This window comes from Apostichopus japonicus, chromosome 16 (genome assembly GCF_037975245.1).
Source record: "Apostichopus japonicus isolate 1M-3 chromosome 16, ASM3797524v1, whole genome shotgun sequence".
NCBI classification, from domain to species: domain Eukaryota; kingdom Metazoa; phylum Echinodermata; class Holothuroidea; order Aspidochirotida; family Stichopodidae; genus Apostichopus; species Apostichopus japonicus.
The window spans coordinates 38,138,795-38,152,937 of NC_092576.1; the positions used below are offsets into that span (position 1 = coordinate 38,138,795).

Sequence of the window (14,143 nt, forward strand, 5' to 3'; positions counted from 1 at the left end):
TGAAATGCAGGGTTACCCAGTCTTATTTGTTTGTAAAAATACAAAGTATATCAAATTTAGTTTCACTTAAATATAATTTTTCCAGTTAAATATAATGTACAATATATATATATATATTTATGTGTTTAATATAATAACAAATTATAAAGAAATTCATAAGATAAGGGCCATAAACCAAGTGATTCTGAAATAATCTTGAGATTACATTGGACAGTTGGTATGGTCTTTGGTGACTCCATATTGGACTGTCTTTATGTCCTCTGGTACCCTCTTAAAACTAGAGCCCAACTTAGAGGAATATTGGTTTCTTGCTTAGAGGAATTTAAATTTAAATGATGCATTTGGGCTTGGATCAAATGACCATGACATGTTTTGTTTGAAAACATTTCCCTACCCAATTCACAACTTGTCTCAAAATATGACCCGTTTCCAACCTTTGGTGAATATAATGATTCAAAATACTAGTTTTTAACCACTAATTGATCTTTGGTGACATTGGATCACATGACCGTTTTGCTCGAAAACATTTCCCTACCCCATTCACAAATAACAGTCAAACATATAGTAGGATATCCATTTTGATTGAGAGAAGTGTATCATAGCACTGAAACACAGACAATCACTTTAAAATGTATTTTTGAATAATCAAACATTAATAAATCTCAGAAAAATGGGAAAATGCTGCATTTTGTATATTTCTTGATTGTCTTTCATTTTATTTTTAATTTACATGCATGTTTATGGTGCTTTAATTACAGATATATGACATGAGCTCAAGTTGCTTCAAAAATTGACATTTTGTGAAATTTAGGTATTTTCTGTTGAAAACACAATAAGTCAACCATGCAAAGTTCATACTTGGTATAATGAGTATATGATCCCTATTGTTTTGGGAGAGGTCATCTGAGTTAAACTATTTATGAGCAATTTTGTACAAACTTGTTTTGGGGACATTGGTAGGAGGTGGGAACTTATTGTTTATTATTACCCTTCATCGATTGCATGAACATCATTAGCATGTTTTGCATCTGCTGCTGTTGTTGTGCGAGGTGTTGCTGCATTTGTTGTTGTTGCTGCATAAATTGTTGCTGTGTCTGCTGTTGCTGTTGTTGAAAGAGTTCAAATCGTCGATCTCTTTCAGCTTCGTCCCTCTTCACCTCTGCTCTTCTCATGGCGAGCTCTTCCTTCCTCATCTCTCTTTCCAACTCCATCTTTTGATGCAAAAACTGAAGAGCATCACTCCCACTGTTTCTTTTTCTTGGCATATTTTCTTTATCTGCAAAATGCCTATGACAAAACAAGATAAAGGTACATCATGAATTTCTTCAATATGACAGACCTGGCAACCAATTTTTGAGACAGAATGAATCCATGCAATCATGCTTGTGTGTGCACATGTGTTTATCTGTATGTATGTGACACTGCTTGTAAACAAAAGATGCAGGGTTCAACCCCTGTAATACTTTGCAAATTCAGCTGAGGTCAAATATTAAAAACTTTTTTTTCTGAATACCGGTATACCAACCAACCAACCCCATTTGAGGTAATATGAGTCTCTCACCTCTTCCTTGTCTCCACAAACGATTCACAGGCCCTCTTCTGGACCTCTTGTCCATCGAGGCGCATCTGCTCCTCTTCACTAGCATTGGTCTTGGGGAGAAGCTCTGCATCATCTTCTTGGTTGGCCAAGTCTTCCAGAAGCACCCTCAACTCCCTTTGGCTTTCGGTTTCCTCAGGGCTAATGCCTAAAGCCCTCTTATCTTGAGAGTTGTTCTTCTGCACCTTATTCTTGAGGCTGTTGTACCTATGATTAGAATGAAAAACCAAATTAGGAATGTATTGAATCGAAAGAATAAGTGAATCGCCCAGAGAAACCCATCCCATAAAAAAAGTCCCTGGTCAAAAGGTAAACAAACCCTCTGATTGGCTCAAAAGATAACAATCTCTTTCTGGCCACGCCCCCTATATATCTTGTACACTTTTAACAATGAATATTCATGACCTATGGAAAAAAAAAAACTAATGATGCAATCAAAGAATCCAGACGGGTCTACCCTTGCGATACGTGCTAAACATCACCTACGTCTCGTCTCGCACTTGTCTGTACATGAAATGGAACCACTGAAATTACTGGGGTTAAACCAAATTATAGTCTTAAGTTAAGAAATTGTCGTGAAAATGGAAGGCAACTATGTTCGTCTTGGTACAAACACAAACTTATGAGGGCTCTGAGGGTTATATGAGGGTTGTGAGCTACATGACAGTCCAGTATATAGGAAAGAATGCAATGGAAGGTAAAAAGTGAAACATAAATTACATAGGAACCACCAGCACCACCAATTGAAATCCCAATTTTTTGGGAAAATGTAATTATTTAGTATGCTGGGAGGATTTTTCTTTTTCCTCTACGGTATTGTAGAGCATGAATTTAGCTTCTAGCCTCCTTAACATACCTGTCTCTGACAGCCCTTTGGTCCACCTTAAAGGACTGTTTTCTCAATTCGGTGGCCACTCCAGACCACACCTTGCCTCTTTCTAGACTGCCCCTTCGGAACTGAAATGGGTTTTGCAAGGCAACTTCCTTGCAAAGAATTATATATTTTGCCTCTGTCCATTTCATGAAAGTCCTGAAATAGATTTAGAAGTGTACTTTGAGATTTATTTAATATTATATTACAGCCCAATAGAGATCAATTTTAACTTGATTTCTCGAAAACAAAATGTCTGATATGCATCAAACCTATAAGTATTCTTTATCTTTGTCAAAAATTAGAATGGTTCTTTCCTTGTTTTTCATTACAAAATCCTCAAAGCTGGTCCAATTTTCTGACAATCATAGATGAACCATCTTACTGTAGATTTTGCTGGAAATCATTTCTAGCATACCTCTATCAGTGCATAGCACACACACAACATTTGAGCTCTAAACTTATTTATTTTTAAAATATGGTACTCTGATTTTGTTTCTCCAACAGGAATATGTCATATTTATGATGGTAAATGGGGTTGTATTTCCAATGGTAGAAAACATTGGAAAATGTAAGAAATAAACAGTCTGCTTGTTTACCAAAAAGCATAAAAAATCCATACAAGACTATTAGACAATCCATACAAAACAGTACTGCATGTAGCAGTTACATTTACCTGATTCTGTTTACTTTATCGTTGATATCGCATGTCAACATTGATTTGGTGCTATAAAATTGAATTTTGGGACCAGTCATGTGCGGTTGAGTGGCCAGTACAGCCTTTCAACAATTAATAAAAATCCACACACTTGTTTTTCATAACCATTACAACCCTGGAGCGTAAACACAAATACTTTTTTTAATTGGAAATCTATCATAATTGGTAATTATGTATGTATATTAGATCCACCTGCAAGCAGGAACTCACGAAAAAGCCTCACTGGCTTATCAAAGCCGCAAGCTGACCGAAGTCAGTGTCTTACATTCATATTTAAAGTCCATGATTATGAATTGTTAATTGTCAACAACTCTGTAACTGGACGACATACACTAATCTTGGAGTGATTTGAACCGGGGACCTTATGATTGAAAGGCACCGGCGTTAACCACTGAGCTAACACTCCACTTATACCTGCTGCTACTACTAGGTTTCTTTATTGAGGAACTTGAACCCGCTGAAGCTTCATTACTATCTGAGTTGACAGCAGGCTGTTGAAATATGATGGAAAAAATCAATCAAAATATAGTAACTCAAAGCAAAATATCCTCTGATATACAGTATGTCACAGTGGATTTGTACGCAATGTATATAAAACATTGTGATGTTTCACTAATTTCGAGCAATCAAACACTCTAAATTATGCACAGTCTTTTCTGCAGCAGAATTCTTCTATTTTAAGAGAAGCTAATCATATAATACGAAAGAACAGGCATCAATCGTAAGTTGTGTTTTAAGCCAGGCTGATTCCATAATGGTGTTTAACAACCCAAATATGCATTATTGGCAAAAATAAGTTGGTTTTTGAGGTGGTATAGCCTTTGCCCCATATTTTGCGGGATGACTTTATAGCTGACCTAGTACATGATTGCTTGTAAACGGTAGTGTGAGGGCTGACCCACTACACTCAGCCAGCTATGCCTAGGTCCTAGTTTAGGCCAGATGTTAAATTGTATGTTAGGCTGCCGCTACTTCAACTTGTCGATGTGAAAGTCTGTAGTGTAACCACCCAACAACAGTCAGAATTGAGGAGTATAATTAGTATACACACTGGCAGTACGTAAATTCCGAGCCATTTTATACTTAAACGTCAAATTTGGAATAGAAATACCAAGAACTTACTGAATTTGTAAGCTCGACTAGCCCAAATTGTTCGTCCATCTTGACAATAACAACAAAATTGTGACGTCACATGTAATCGAAGTTGCCGTTTTCACGACAACGGGAAATACCCTGGACACCCGGTGTAAAATTTCAGGGACAACGGGAAGTCGACGTAGACGCATGCGCATAACACATACGTGTCGTCATTTCGTTGTAGAGAGCTCCGCGTCGTGAAATCTAAAGCTGCCTAGTGTCATAGACACGCGTCCCCATCATTATCCAAGACTGATCTGCGCCCATGCGCAAAACTGTCGATGTGTGAGGTGTTCGGTTTCGGAAATATCTGGTATATTTTTATTTCCTTCAACAAAATTTTTAGTAGCCGTCTGAATTTTCGAAATTCCCTAACCAACATTCTTCATCATACTCGTGTGCAATTTTGACCCGTCTGTTAGGATTTGAAGGAGGTTTTTCTATATCGGTTGTCCATAGATGATATTTTGTGCAACATTACGGGTATGTTTTGAAGTGAATTTATTCACGAGAATTGTGAATTTTCAAATTCTGAACAGTGGGGTAGACGGATATTGTGGGCCGCGATGAAGAATCACCTACAAAAGCAATGATCCACAGGATATGTGATGAAGTCGAACATGATGTGTGACTGGTGACAATCTTCAAAAAAGTTATAGATTAGAAAAAAAAGTATTTGGAAAAAACTTGGTTCTCAGGCAAAAGTGTACATATGGTTGGTCAGTTTCAAGCCCGAGAAGTGCCATTTCCGGTGATCTGGGGGTACCAAAACCAGAAATTTGCTTGTACGCTGCGCGCCAACCAATGGTGGCGCTCCGCTTAGATAGTAGTACGCCCCCCCCCCCGGGTTAGAAAATCCTGCATACGCCCCTGGTTAAATGCAGCTTTTCAAGGCATGGGCAGTGCCATTTACTGCGATCTGGGAGGCAATATTTGCCAAAAAATTATTGTGCACTTCGCGCAAACTTATGGTGGCCCTCCACTTAGATAGTGAGCCAGCAGTTATGACTTTTTATTTCATCAATGGCCTGCAACCCCCCCCCCCCCCCACTTCTGACAAGAAATCTCCGCCACTGATCATCGACATTCCAAGTACATATCAAAATCTTACTGCTTACTACAAAGATACTGGCCAGACAGAACCTACAGGAACTCAGTAACTTACGCGAAATGCAGCTCGTATACCGGTTTCGTTGCGACACTTTTGTACGGATGCCTGATCCGGACGACGAATGATATAGGCTTGCGCATCATCGTAGGGCAGAAACATGTATGTGTTGACAGTATGGTCGATGATGGGTACCGTAGAATGGGTTTTCTGAAAACTACTTCTCTTGACCTCAAAGGAAGTTTGACACGCATGAAATTCCACAGCGATTTTGTTCTCACCAAAGGCAATCTACGTGCTTTGTTGGAAATTAACGCAATTTCACTTTTAGAGTAATTTTTCCAGACTTCCACCTCTGCTGACCTCAAATGACTGTTGACCCGTGTCCAATATAATAGGGATCTTCTACACAATATGGGCCATCTACATACTAAGTATGAAATCCTTCCAAGTTACCCCACCTATAAGATATTGTGTTTACAAGCAGTTTAAGTGGTTTTTAGTTTGACCTCTGGTGACCTCAAATGACCTTTGACCTCCACCAAAAACAATAGTAGTCCTAATATGGGTTACCCACATGTAGAGTATGAGTTAAATACAAGCTTCAATTATTGAGATATTGTGTTTACAAGAAAGTGTTACATACAAACACGCACACACACACCCGCAAACCCACACAATCACCATCGCATTGATTTCTTCAGCCTTTGGCAAGGAATCAAAAAGAGGCCTGTTTCTGGATATAATGCCCAGAGAACTACAGCAACTGTAATACAATGACTCAGACTTTTCTATTTTATTCTTTTTATTTCAAACCAAAAATATAGTATAAATGTAAAAATACACGAGGTACACAAAATATGAATATATAGGTTAAGAGAAAAGATGTGATCAAGAGCTTGAAATAAACTTAATTGAAATGTACTGTAAAAATCATTACAATCCCAGCTGTCTATACCACTCCACCCCCTCCGAAGACTTAATAATAGTAATAATGATGACAACAACGATTTTCCAATAATAAAAATAATAATAATAATAATAATCATGATAACGATAACGATGATGATGACGATAATAATAGTAACAACATCAATAATAATAAGAATGATGATAATGACAATAATAATAATAGTATTTATAGTAACAACAACAACGATAATAATAATAACAATAAGAATGATGATGAATAATAATATTTAGGGCATTTATACATTAAGTTGCCCATGGATTGATGTACCTGAAACTCTCGACCCGCCCACCCTCCCCACCTCACCCCTCCGCTTTTCTTAGTGGATGTGTGCAAGTTATTATGGTTCACTATTTCACTCAACAAATGCTGTAACATGCTTGGACCACATAAACACTGAATGCTCCAAACCACCGTACTTCAGATGTTGTCAGCAACTGTTTCCATCGTCGCGGCATTTCAAGAAATACACTTTGCATTGAATTGGTGCCTTCATGAATAAAATGTAGTAAAATAAACGAATAGTTAGGAAGCAATACAATATATTTTGTAGATATCAGGAAGTTAAAAAAAAATCAACAACTGTTCATAACTTTCTGCAGATCATTTCTCATGTTTTTGCTTTGTCGTGGCTCCTGCTTCAAGGTGTCCTGGGTATTACAGGGTATTAAACAAAGTCTTTGCCCACGAAACCATGAGTATGAAGCATTGAAATCAATGATTTTTTAATTATTTCTAGAAGTTTATACTCTTACTCATATGCTATGATGATGATATGATGGATGGCTAGTTCTCAATTAAAAAAGAACAAATTAAAACCATTAGATAAACACAGTCATTTCACATACTGAGAGGTGCCTTGTACTTACTGCATTGGTCAGGAGAGAAAACCCATAGGTTACCATTATGTTTAAAGTTAAGTCTCTATTTTTCCATTTCTTCTTTGTTTTAAATGATTTGCTTGTAACCCTATCAAGAATATTGTTTCCCAGAAGACATACTGTGTTTATGCTTCTAATTGGCAACACCTCTCAGTTTTAGTCAGATACCCCCACCCCCTCAACCTCCACCCTAAAGTACTACAAAGTTCTGACTGACAGGTGGTGGTTCCCAGTGTCAGCCACTATAGAATAACAATACTTGTCCATACTTTTGGGGGTATTTTGGCACAGAGATTAGTCAAACTTTTGGCTTTAAAGGTAGTCAGTATAGGTCCCAAATTATAGCATGCTATAACTGCTAGAAGTTTTCAAAAAGTACTTTCCTGGAGGTCTTTACTATACAAACTGTTCTAAGAAATTGTTAAGGACACACAAGATGACTAAATATCCCAGTTAGGAAATTTCCTCAAAGTTTGTAATGAAAAAAAAGTTTAATAATTTTGACCAAAGGTGACCATATTTGAATATCTAGCATATTTGGGGCCATTATAGCATACCTTTAAGAGGAACCCCACCTGGAATTAGTGATATACTTGAAACACTCTCAATGCATATTTACTTTCTTTTCCCGGCCTCTGTATTGCATAAACATTTTACTCATTAACTTTTTCCTTGCAAGGATATAAAGAAATTCCAAGAGACCTTTACATAGCCACAGGAACGGTGATACCAATTTATGTGTTCATTATGCTGTCCCCAATTCCCACCCCACTCACTTCCTCACATATTGTCATTTTGTTATATATTATCAAGAGATAATTGCTATTGCAGTTGAAGTCTCCTTTTTACTGGACACTGCCTTGATATACTATTCTATATGAGATCAACCTCACCTTCTAGTTTTACAGACACACTCACTATGCAAAACATTAACTATACTGTATGTGGATATGAATCCAATTATTCATAAAGTACCTGCACTTTTTGAGGTAATGTTGCTCCATAGGCATATGTATGCTGTGTCCACCACTTTCCATTTACCAGTTTCAGTATTAAACACTTCTGGGGTGGTACAGTGCCTTAAAATGGACAAAAATTAGACTGATAATATGTGAATCAGTGACTAATGCATGTCCTTAATGGAAAACTGGGGAACACAGAGTAGCAAATACTAAGTGGGAGAAATTTGGAGAACATTATACAAGATGAATATTGTTCATGATAACTTTATCTGGGGTGGTGAGTTTCAAAGTTAAGCACAAATGGATTACAAGTGAAAATATGGGTTTATTTCCATGCAGTCATCTAATGGTGCTTATGAACACATTGGCTTGACGAGAGGTGCTCAAAAACATCCATTGTTAGCTCAGCCATGACAACATGCTGTAATATTTGCATAGTTCAACAATTTGCACAACTTCATAGTTTCTGATGAGAAGTGTATGCCTATGTGTGTAATAAAAATTTCTTTTGTTTAAACATATGGGCCTACAGAGCATCCCGGTGGGAAACTGCAGGTCCACTTACTACAGATATTTCCATACACATGGCTAACCAGTTTGCTGAGAGCTGTTCTTCTCTATATATAAATATATATATTAGTTATCCGTTCCAGTAGTTCCAAGATATGAGATGGCACCATCCAAACATGTTTCCTTTTAACAGTTTTTGTTGTTTAAACTGAAGTTAGCTGCCGAGCTAACAACTCATTTTGAGTCTTTCATTGGAACACCAGTGGATGGTCTATAGTGAAGTCATGATTACATTAAAATTACCCCTACCATTCACATTTGCTGTGTAGAGTGATGGGCAATAGAAAGCGAGATTATCACAGAGAAAATTCCTATGTACAGTGAACAATGTGAGGAAATTCAACGAGAGCTTTGCCACTGAAAACTCCTGTAATTCCTTTTGTTACAAGTCTCATGATGGTGCCGAATACTTGACCTTCTCTTTGGAAACTGTTTGGCTGTATGATATCTGTTGATGGAATTGAACCACCTGCTGAATGAATTCTGCATCACCAGAACAGATTATATAATGGTCTAACAAGTTCCAAAAAGAAAGAAATCAATTTGGTCTATGTTTCTAGCACCTGGAATTTAAAAACTGAAGTCCAATTTTGGAGTTGAATGTCAAATCATCCCTCAATACAATTGCCACACATGGGGAATGAAACTTTGGAGAACCATCACCAGGGGGATGAATGTATGAATATGATGAATCAGTCATGGATGTGGAGTAAATCTTCACTATATGGAGAATACATTGCATCCCACACAGCCCACAGATTTTGAGAAGACTTCATCAGGGAAAGAATAATCTTGTGCAACCTGTAAAAATGTTTTTTTTTTTGCCGACAATGTTATTAAAGGCCAATCACAATTTACAACGAATATCATAACATGTACAGGCCTATTGAAGTTCAATGAGTTTACACAGTTGGAGACCAAATGTGCATTTCAATATCTCAAACAGACCATTGTTTGTCTTCAAATCTACCATAGGCCTATTTCTGAAATATCATGGGGAAATAGGAATAATTAATATCCTCTTATTTGAACAAAATTAGGACTGGAGAAGAAACATTATACAAAGTGGCTATTCTTACGACTAGTCGTAACAATAATTCCCTTTCATGCATGCGCAGTTGCTTTAACGCAGCTATTTTTACGACTAGGAGTACTATTTTTACGACTAGGAGTAACAATATTTCCCAGTTAGGGGTTGGGTTAGGGTTAGGTTAGGGGTAAGGGTTACCGCTACTACATGCGAAGTTGCTTTATTTACTTCATAGTGCATGAATTCGCCAATGTTGTAAGAATAGTTAATAAATCATTGTTACGACTAGTTGTAAGAATAGCCACGGCCAACATTATAAAGCTAGACCAACCTGTCTGGAAGATCCACACGAATCTTCAACACGTCCCTCATCATGAATTTCGTTTTCAGATAATTAGGTGCAGATGCTATATGAGCTGTAAACGTTAACATAAACTTAAGTGCTAGGCCTTTGCCTATTTAATTATTAGGGCCTAGCCTACTCCAGTCTCACTCTGTGTGTAACTTGAAGTCATATGGACGACTTGTCAAGTAACGCAATAACATTATTCTGTGCAAATCCGACCACTTTTACTTGGTAGTCCTCAACACAGTCACCGGGCACACATGCATTGCGTTCATATCAAAAACAGGAACTGAAGGCTTCACTTGTTTGGTTGATAAAGTGACTGTTAGTATGGGCTTTGGCTATTACTAACGTAATTCCATGTACACCACTGAAACCGGGGTCGGCATAAGGGCGCAGACATGTTGTTTATCCAGGTAATGCCTGCGATTGGCTGAAACCCTAAATCTTCTCTGAGATCTATTTTGATTGGTGCTAACATTCTGTGACAACGTCGTAGTGCGAGCAGCAGTATTTTGATAACGTTGGAACTGGGATAAGTCTTTGTCTGGAAGGCCGTAGAGGAGCAAGTTACATGTGTCTAATCTAGTACTGAAAAAAATCAACATGAACTAACCTACCGGTGGTATCAGTGTCGAGAAACCGTCGTATTCTGCTGATCTTTTTACGAGCTATATAATACCCTATATTTTGAAGAAAAATATATTAACAGAATATATTATTACAGAATATATTATATATATAATTATATATTATATACAGAAAGTCTGCCATGTGAATTGATATGATTATTAATTTCATCACGAAACGTCCAACAAAAAGTAGTGTTTCGATTTCAGTGTTACGCAATAGAGAACTTGGTTTAATCAAATATTTGAACTGTCAAAGCAGATCATGTTCACTACAGGCACCACGTTTCCAGTGGTTACCCTTTTTGTTTACGGCATATTGTATTCATATGTCAATGCTTCGTTACGTCTTTCGGTATTCAAGGGCATTTGTCACTGTTTACTCCTGTTAAATAATCTGTAAATTAAACGATGTGTATCCATGACAGGAATGTATTACTTAAGATCATAGAACTTTCACACAGAAATACACAAGATAATGTACGTTACTGTTGTACTTCAGCATTACATTTGTCTCGAAAGCTAAATATGAAGATCAATATTTCTATGTTTTAATATACGTTTACCCAACTGGGTAGATAGAAGTATTTTTTTTGTGTTAAATAATGATAACAATGAATACATATCATCTTAAACTACGAACTTGATTGCCTTTAATACTTACTTATAAAAGTTAGCAAACCATTTCACAAACGTGTTTTACTACGTTTACCCAATCTGTCCTGTTTGTCAATTGTAATAATATATTAAACGACCAACCAATGTTGATCTTAAGTGACCTCTTTAACTTGGACTTTATAAAACGAAATTCATGGTTCTTACGTATTGATGGTAAAGTATACATGTAGTAAATATAAGTGTGGCTGTAATTATGATTACGAAATGAAAGCTCGAGGGTTTTCTGCTAAAAGGCATAACCAGTCATGGACTAACCTATTCCTGATATTCCTGACTCACCAGTCAACAAAGACTTTTCCAGTCAAGGCTCATCACTCTCACAAAAGAAATCTCCCGCATAGACGCGCGATCAAAACGCCACCTATCAACTCAAGGTCCAAAGAGACCCACCTAGACTCCCGGGGTTACTGAACCACTCGGAGGAGTTTACTGATTCTTGGAATCAAGTACTCCAAAGGGCAGTTAGGACACTCCGTGGAATCTGGAGAGAAGAATTATCCCGCCAAGCTAAAAGGCAACGTGAGCGATTTCTATAAAAGAAATCAAGAGCCGAAACAGACTTAGAGTCAACTATAGAAGCTCCTGAGGCAAACCGATATGTCCGATCAGTGAAAGCTACTAAGAGCTCCGAAAAATTCCGCACCACCAACAGAGAGCTACAGACTACAAGAAGTCACTCCAATAGCCCAATGTCTTCGAAAAGAAGCAGAAACACTAAAAAAGTTCGTAAAGATTCTATTAGACAGAAACATGTCCAATATAGAGTTTATTGTGCAGAGAAAAGGTCTGAAATTCAGAGCAATTCCAGAAAAAAAACCTAAACGAAGTAATCTTCTCAAGTCATTGAAAGACCTAAAAAGAAAAATGGTAATCCGCTTCATCATACTAAAACGCATTTGAAAAAAAAAAACACTTTTGAAACATTGGCATTTAATCTCGCAACACGCGGAATTATCCAAACTGTTTCCAAAAGAACCGATTCTAGCCTACAAAAAGGCCCAGAATCTCAAAGATTTACTTGTTAACTCAAGGAATCAGCTGACTCTCGAGGTTTACACAAAGCTCTTTTAGATGCTCTTATAGTTTCACTATGAGTCCATAAAAACTCGTGCACAGAAAATATATGCATTTTGAGAACGAGACGCCCAGGCCGAATATAAAATATAAAATATTCAAAGGCTACTACTGATGTAGCTTCTCCTATGAAGTTTGACAGCAGAAACAGTTCTAGTTGGTCATAAGAACCTACGCTAGTCTCTCCTAATATTAACAGTACACTAAATTCACCTAATAGGTGCAATTATGTTTCACCATGAGGAGTATGCTATAAGCTCATGTTCCTCGGGCCCTCCCTTAAAAATACTTCAGGTTCTTGGAGACTACGTTGCGTTAGATAGTGTAAAACCGCCTACACCCCCTTTCATCTCAACAGCTGAACGCGCTTTAACCTTACGAGTATTACGAAACATCATTTGCTATATAATTTATTGATGGTTCTGTTTGCTCAATAAACAAAGTACTGTTGGCTTATACAATAATTGCTTACGTTTTGCTGAACTTTGGTTTATTGAGACTATTGTAAGATAAACTGCAGTGACAAATACCCCAACCAGGCTCATATCAATAAATAAATACTGCATTGTGTCTTCTTAAAACTTATTAGTTATGATAAAGGGTTTGAATACATAAATATATTGCTGAAACGGTCTGATTGTGATGATAGTGTAATAGCTATGATGCATTGCGCTCTCATGTTTGAAGGCGTACTATACAAAGTGGTTTTTAATACATTGCAGTGTGTTAGTTTATTGTATAACCTGACTTTAACTAAAGTTTGGAAACGACTACAATGCTTACATTTGGTGGTCGGTTATTTTACAAAGAAGCTTCAGTCAGTTATATCATATAAGATACGAGTTTATGGGTGTTGTTTTCTGTCTTATTAAATACATTAATTTACTTAAGCAGTATTTTGCTACTTACTTGAGCATTAATGTTGAGTTCACTTTGGATATGCCTCCTCCATGTATTCATCTAAGTTTAGTTAATTGTATTCCCTTATATCTCATTTAAGGAATTGAAGTTGCTATATTGCTGATATTAATCACGCCTGTTACATGATACTACAAGACTGGAGAATAAGTAGCAAGGTTAAGTACCACGTCAGTTGTTTTTGCAAATTTTATTAAAAATGCTATTATATCTCATTCATCATCGGAATTCTTGCTTCTATTTTTTTTTGGTGGCCGCTGAAAATGTTACACATCAGGTTGTTCCGACTCTTAAGGGTTCACTGAATCTACTTACATTAACAACGTACACATACTCGTGTATTTATCGTTCACATGATTTATATTCATTTACTGCTTGACATTATAAAGTAACTTCCTTTTGTTATCAGACTAAGGACCATCAGAGCTTAAATGTACTGATGTCAAATACATTAACGCTAAGCAAAGATGACAGTAAACATTTCCAAGGATATATGATAGAGCTCTTACACAATGCATCTTGTCACAAAGTACGTATCATCCTTACATGTATTTTAATTGATTCACTATCAATTATAATAGAGCCTGTACTATGTATATGTAAATATACCAAACCTTGTTGTGTTTCTAGCAACACGCAGACCTAAATAACTTT

General features: G+C 36.9%; 2 protein-coding genes across 2 annotated transcripts in view; both read right to left on the minus strand.

The window, feature by feature from the left end:
* The window catches only part of LOC139982309 (uncharacterized), a 540,410-nt gene that overhangs the window by 373,591 nt on the left and 152,676 nt on the right, over positions 1 to 14,143 (minus strand). The window lies entirely within an intron of this gene.
* LOC139982320 (uncharacterized) lies at positions 62 to 4,538 on the minus strand. Its single transcript, XM_071995033.1, has 5 exons — positions 4,309 to 4,538; positions 3,601 to 3,677; positions 2,454 to 2,627; positions 1,562 to 1,804; positions 62 to 1,287 (listed from the first exon to the last, which is right to left on the minus strand). Exons 1-5 carry the CDS (start codon positions 4,345 to 4,347, stop codon positions 972 to 974), a joined length of 849 nt encoding a protein of 282 aa, XP_071851134.1. The 5' UTR covers positions 4,348 to 4,538; the 3' UTR covers positions 62 to 971.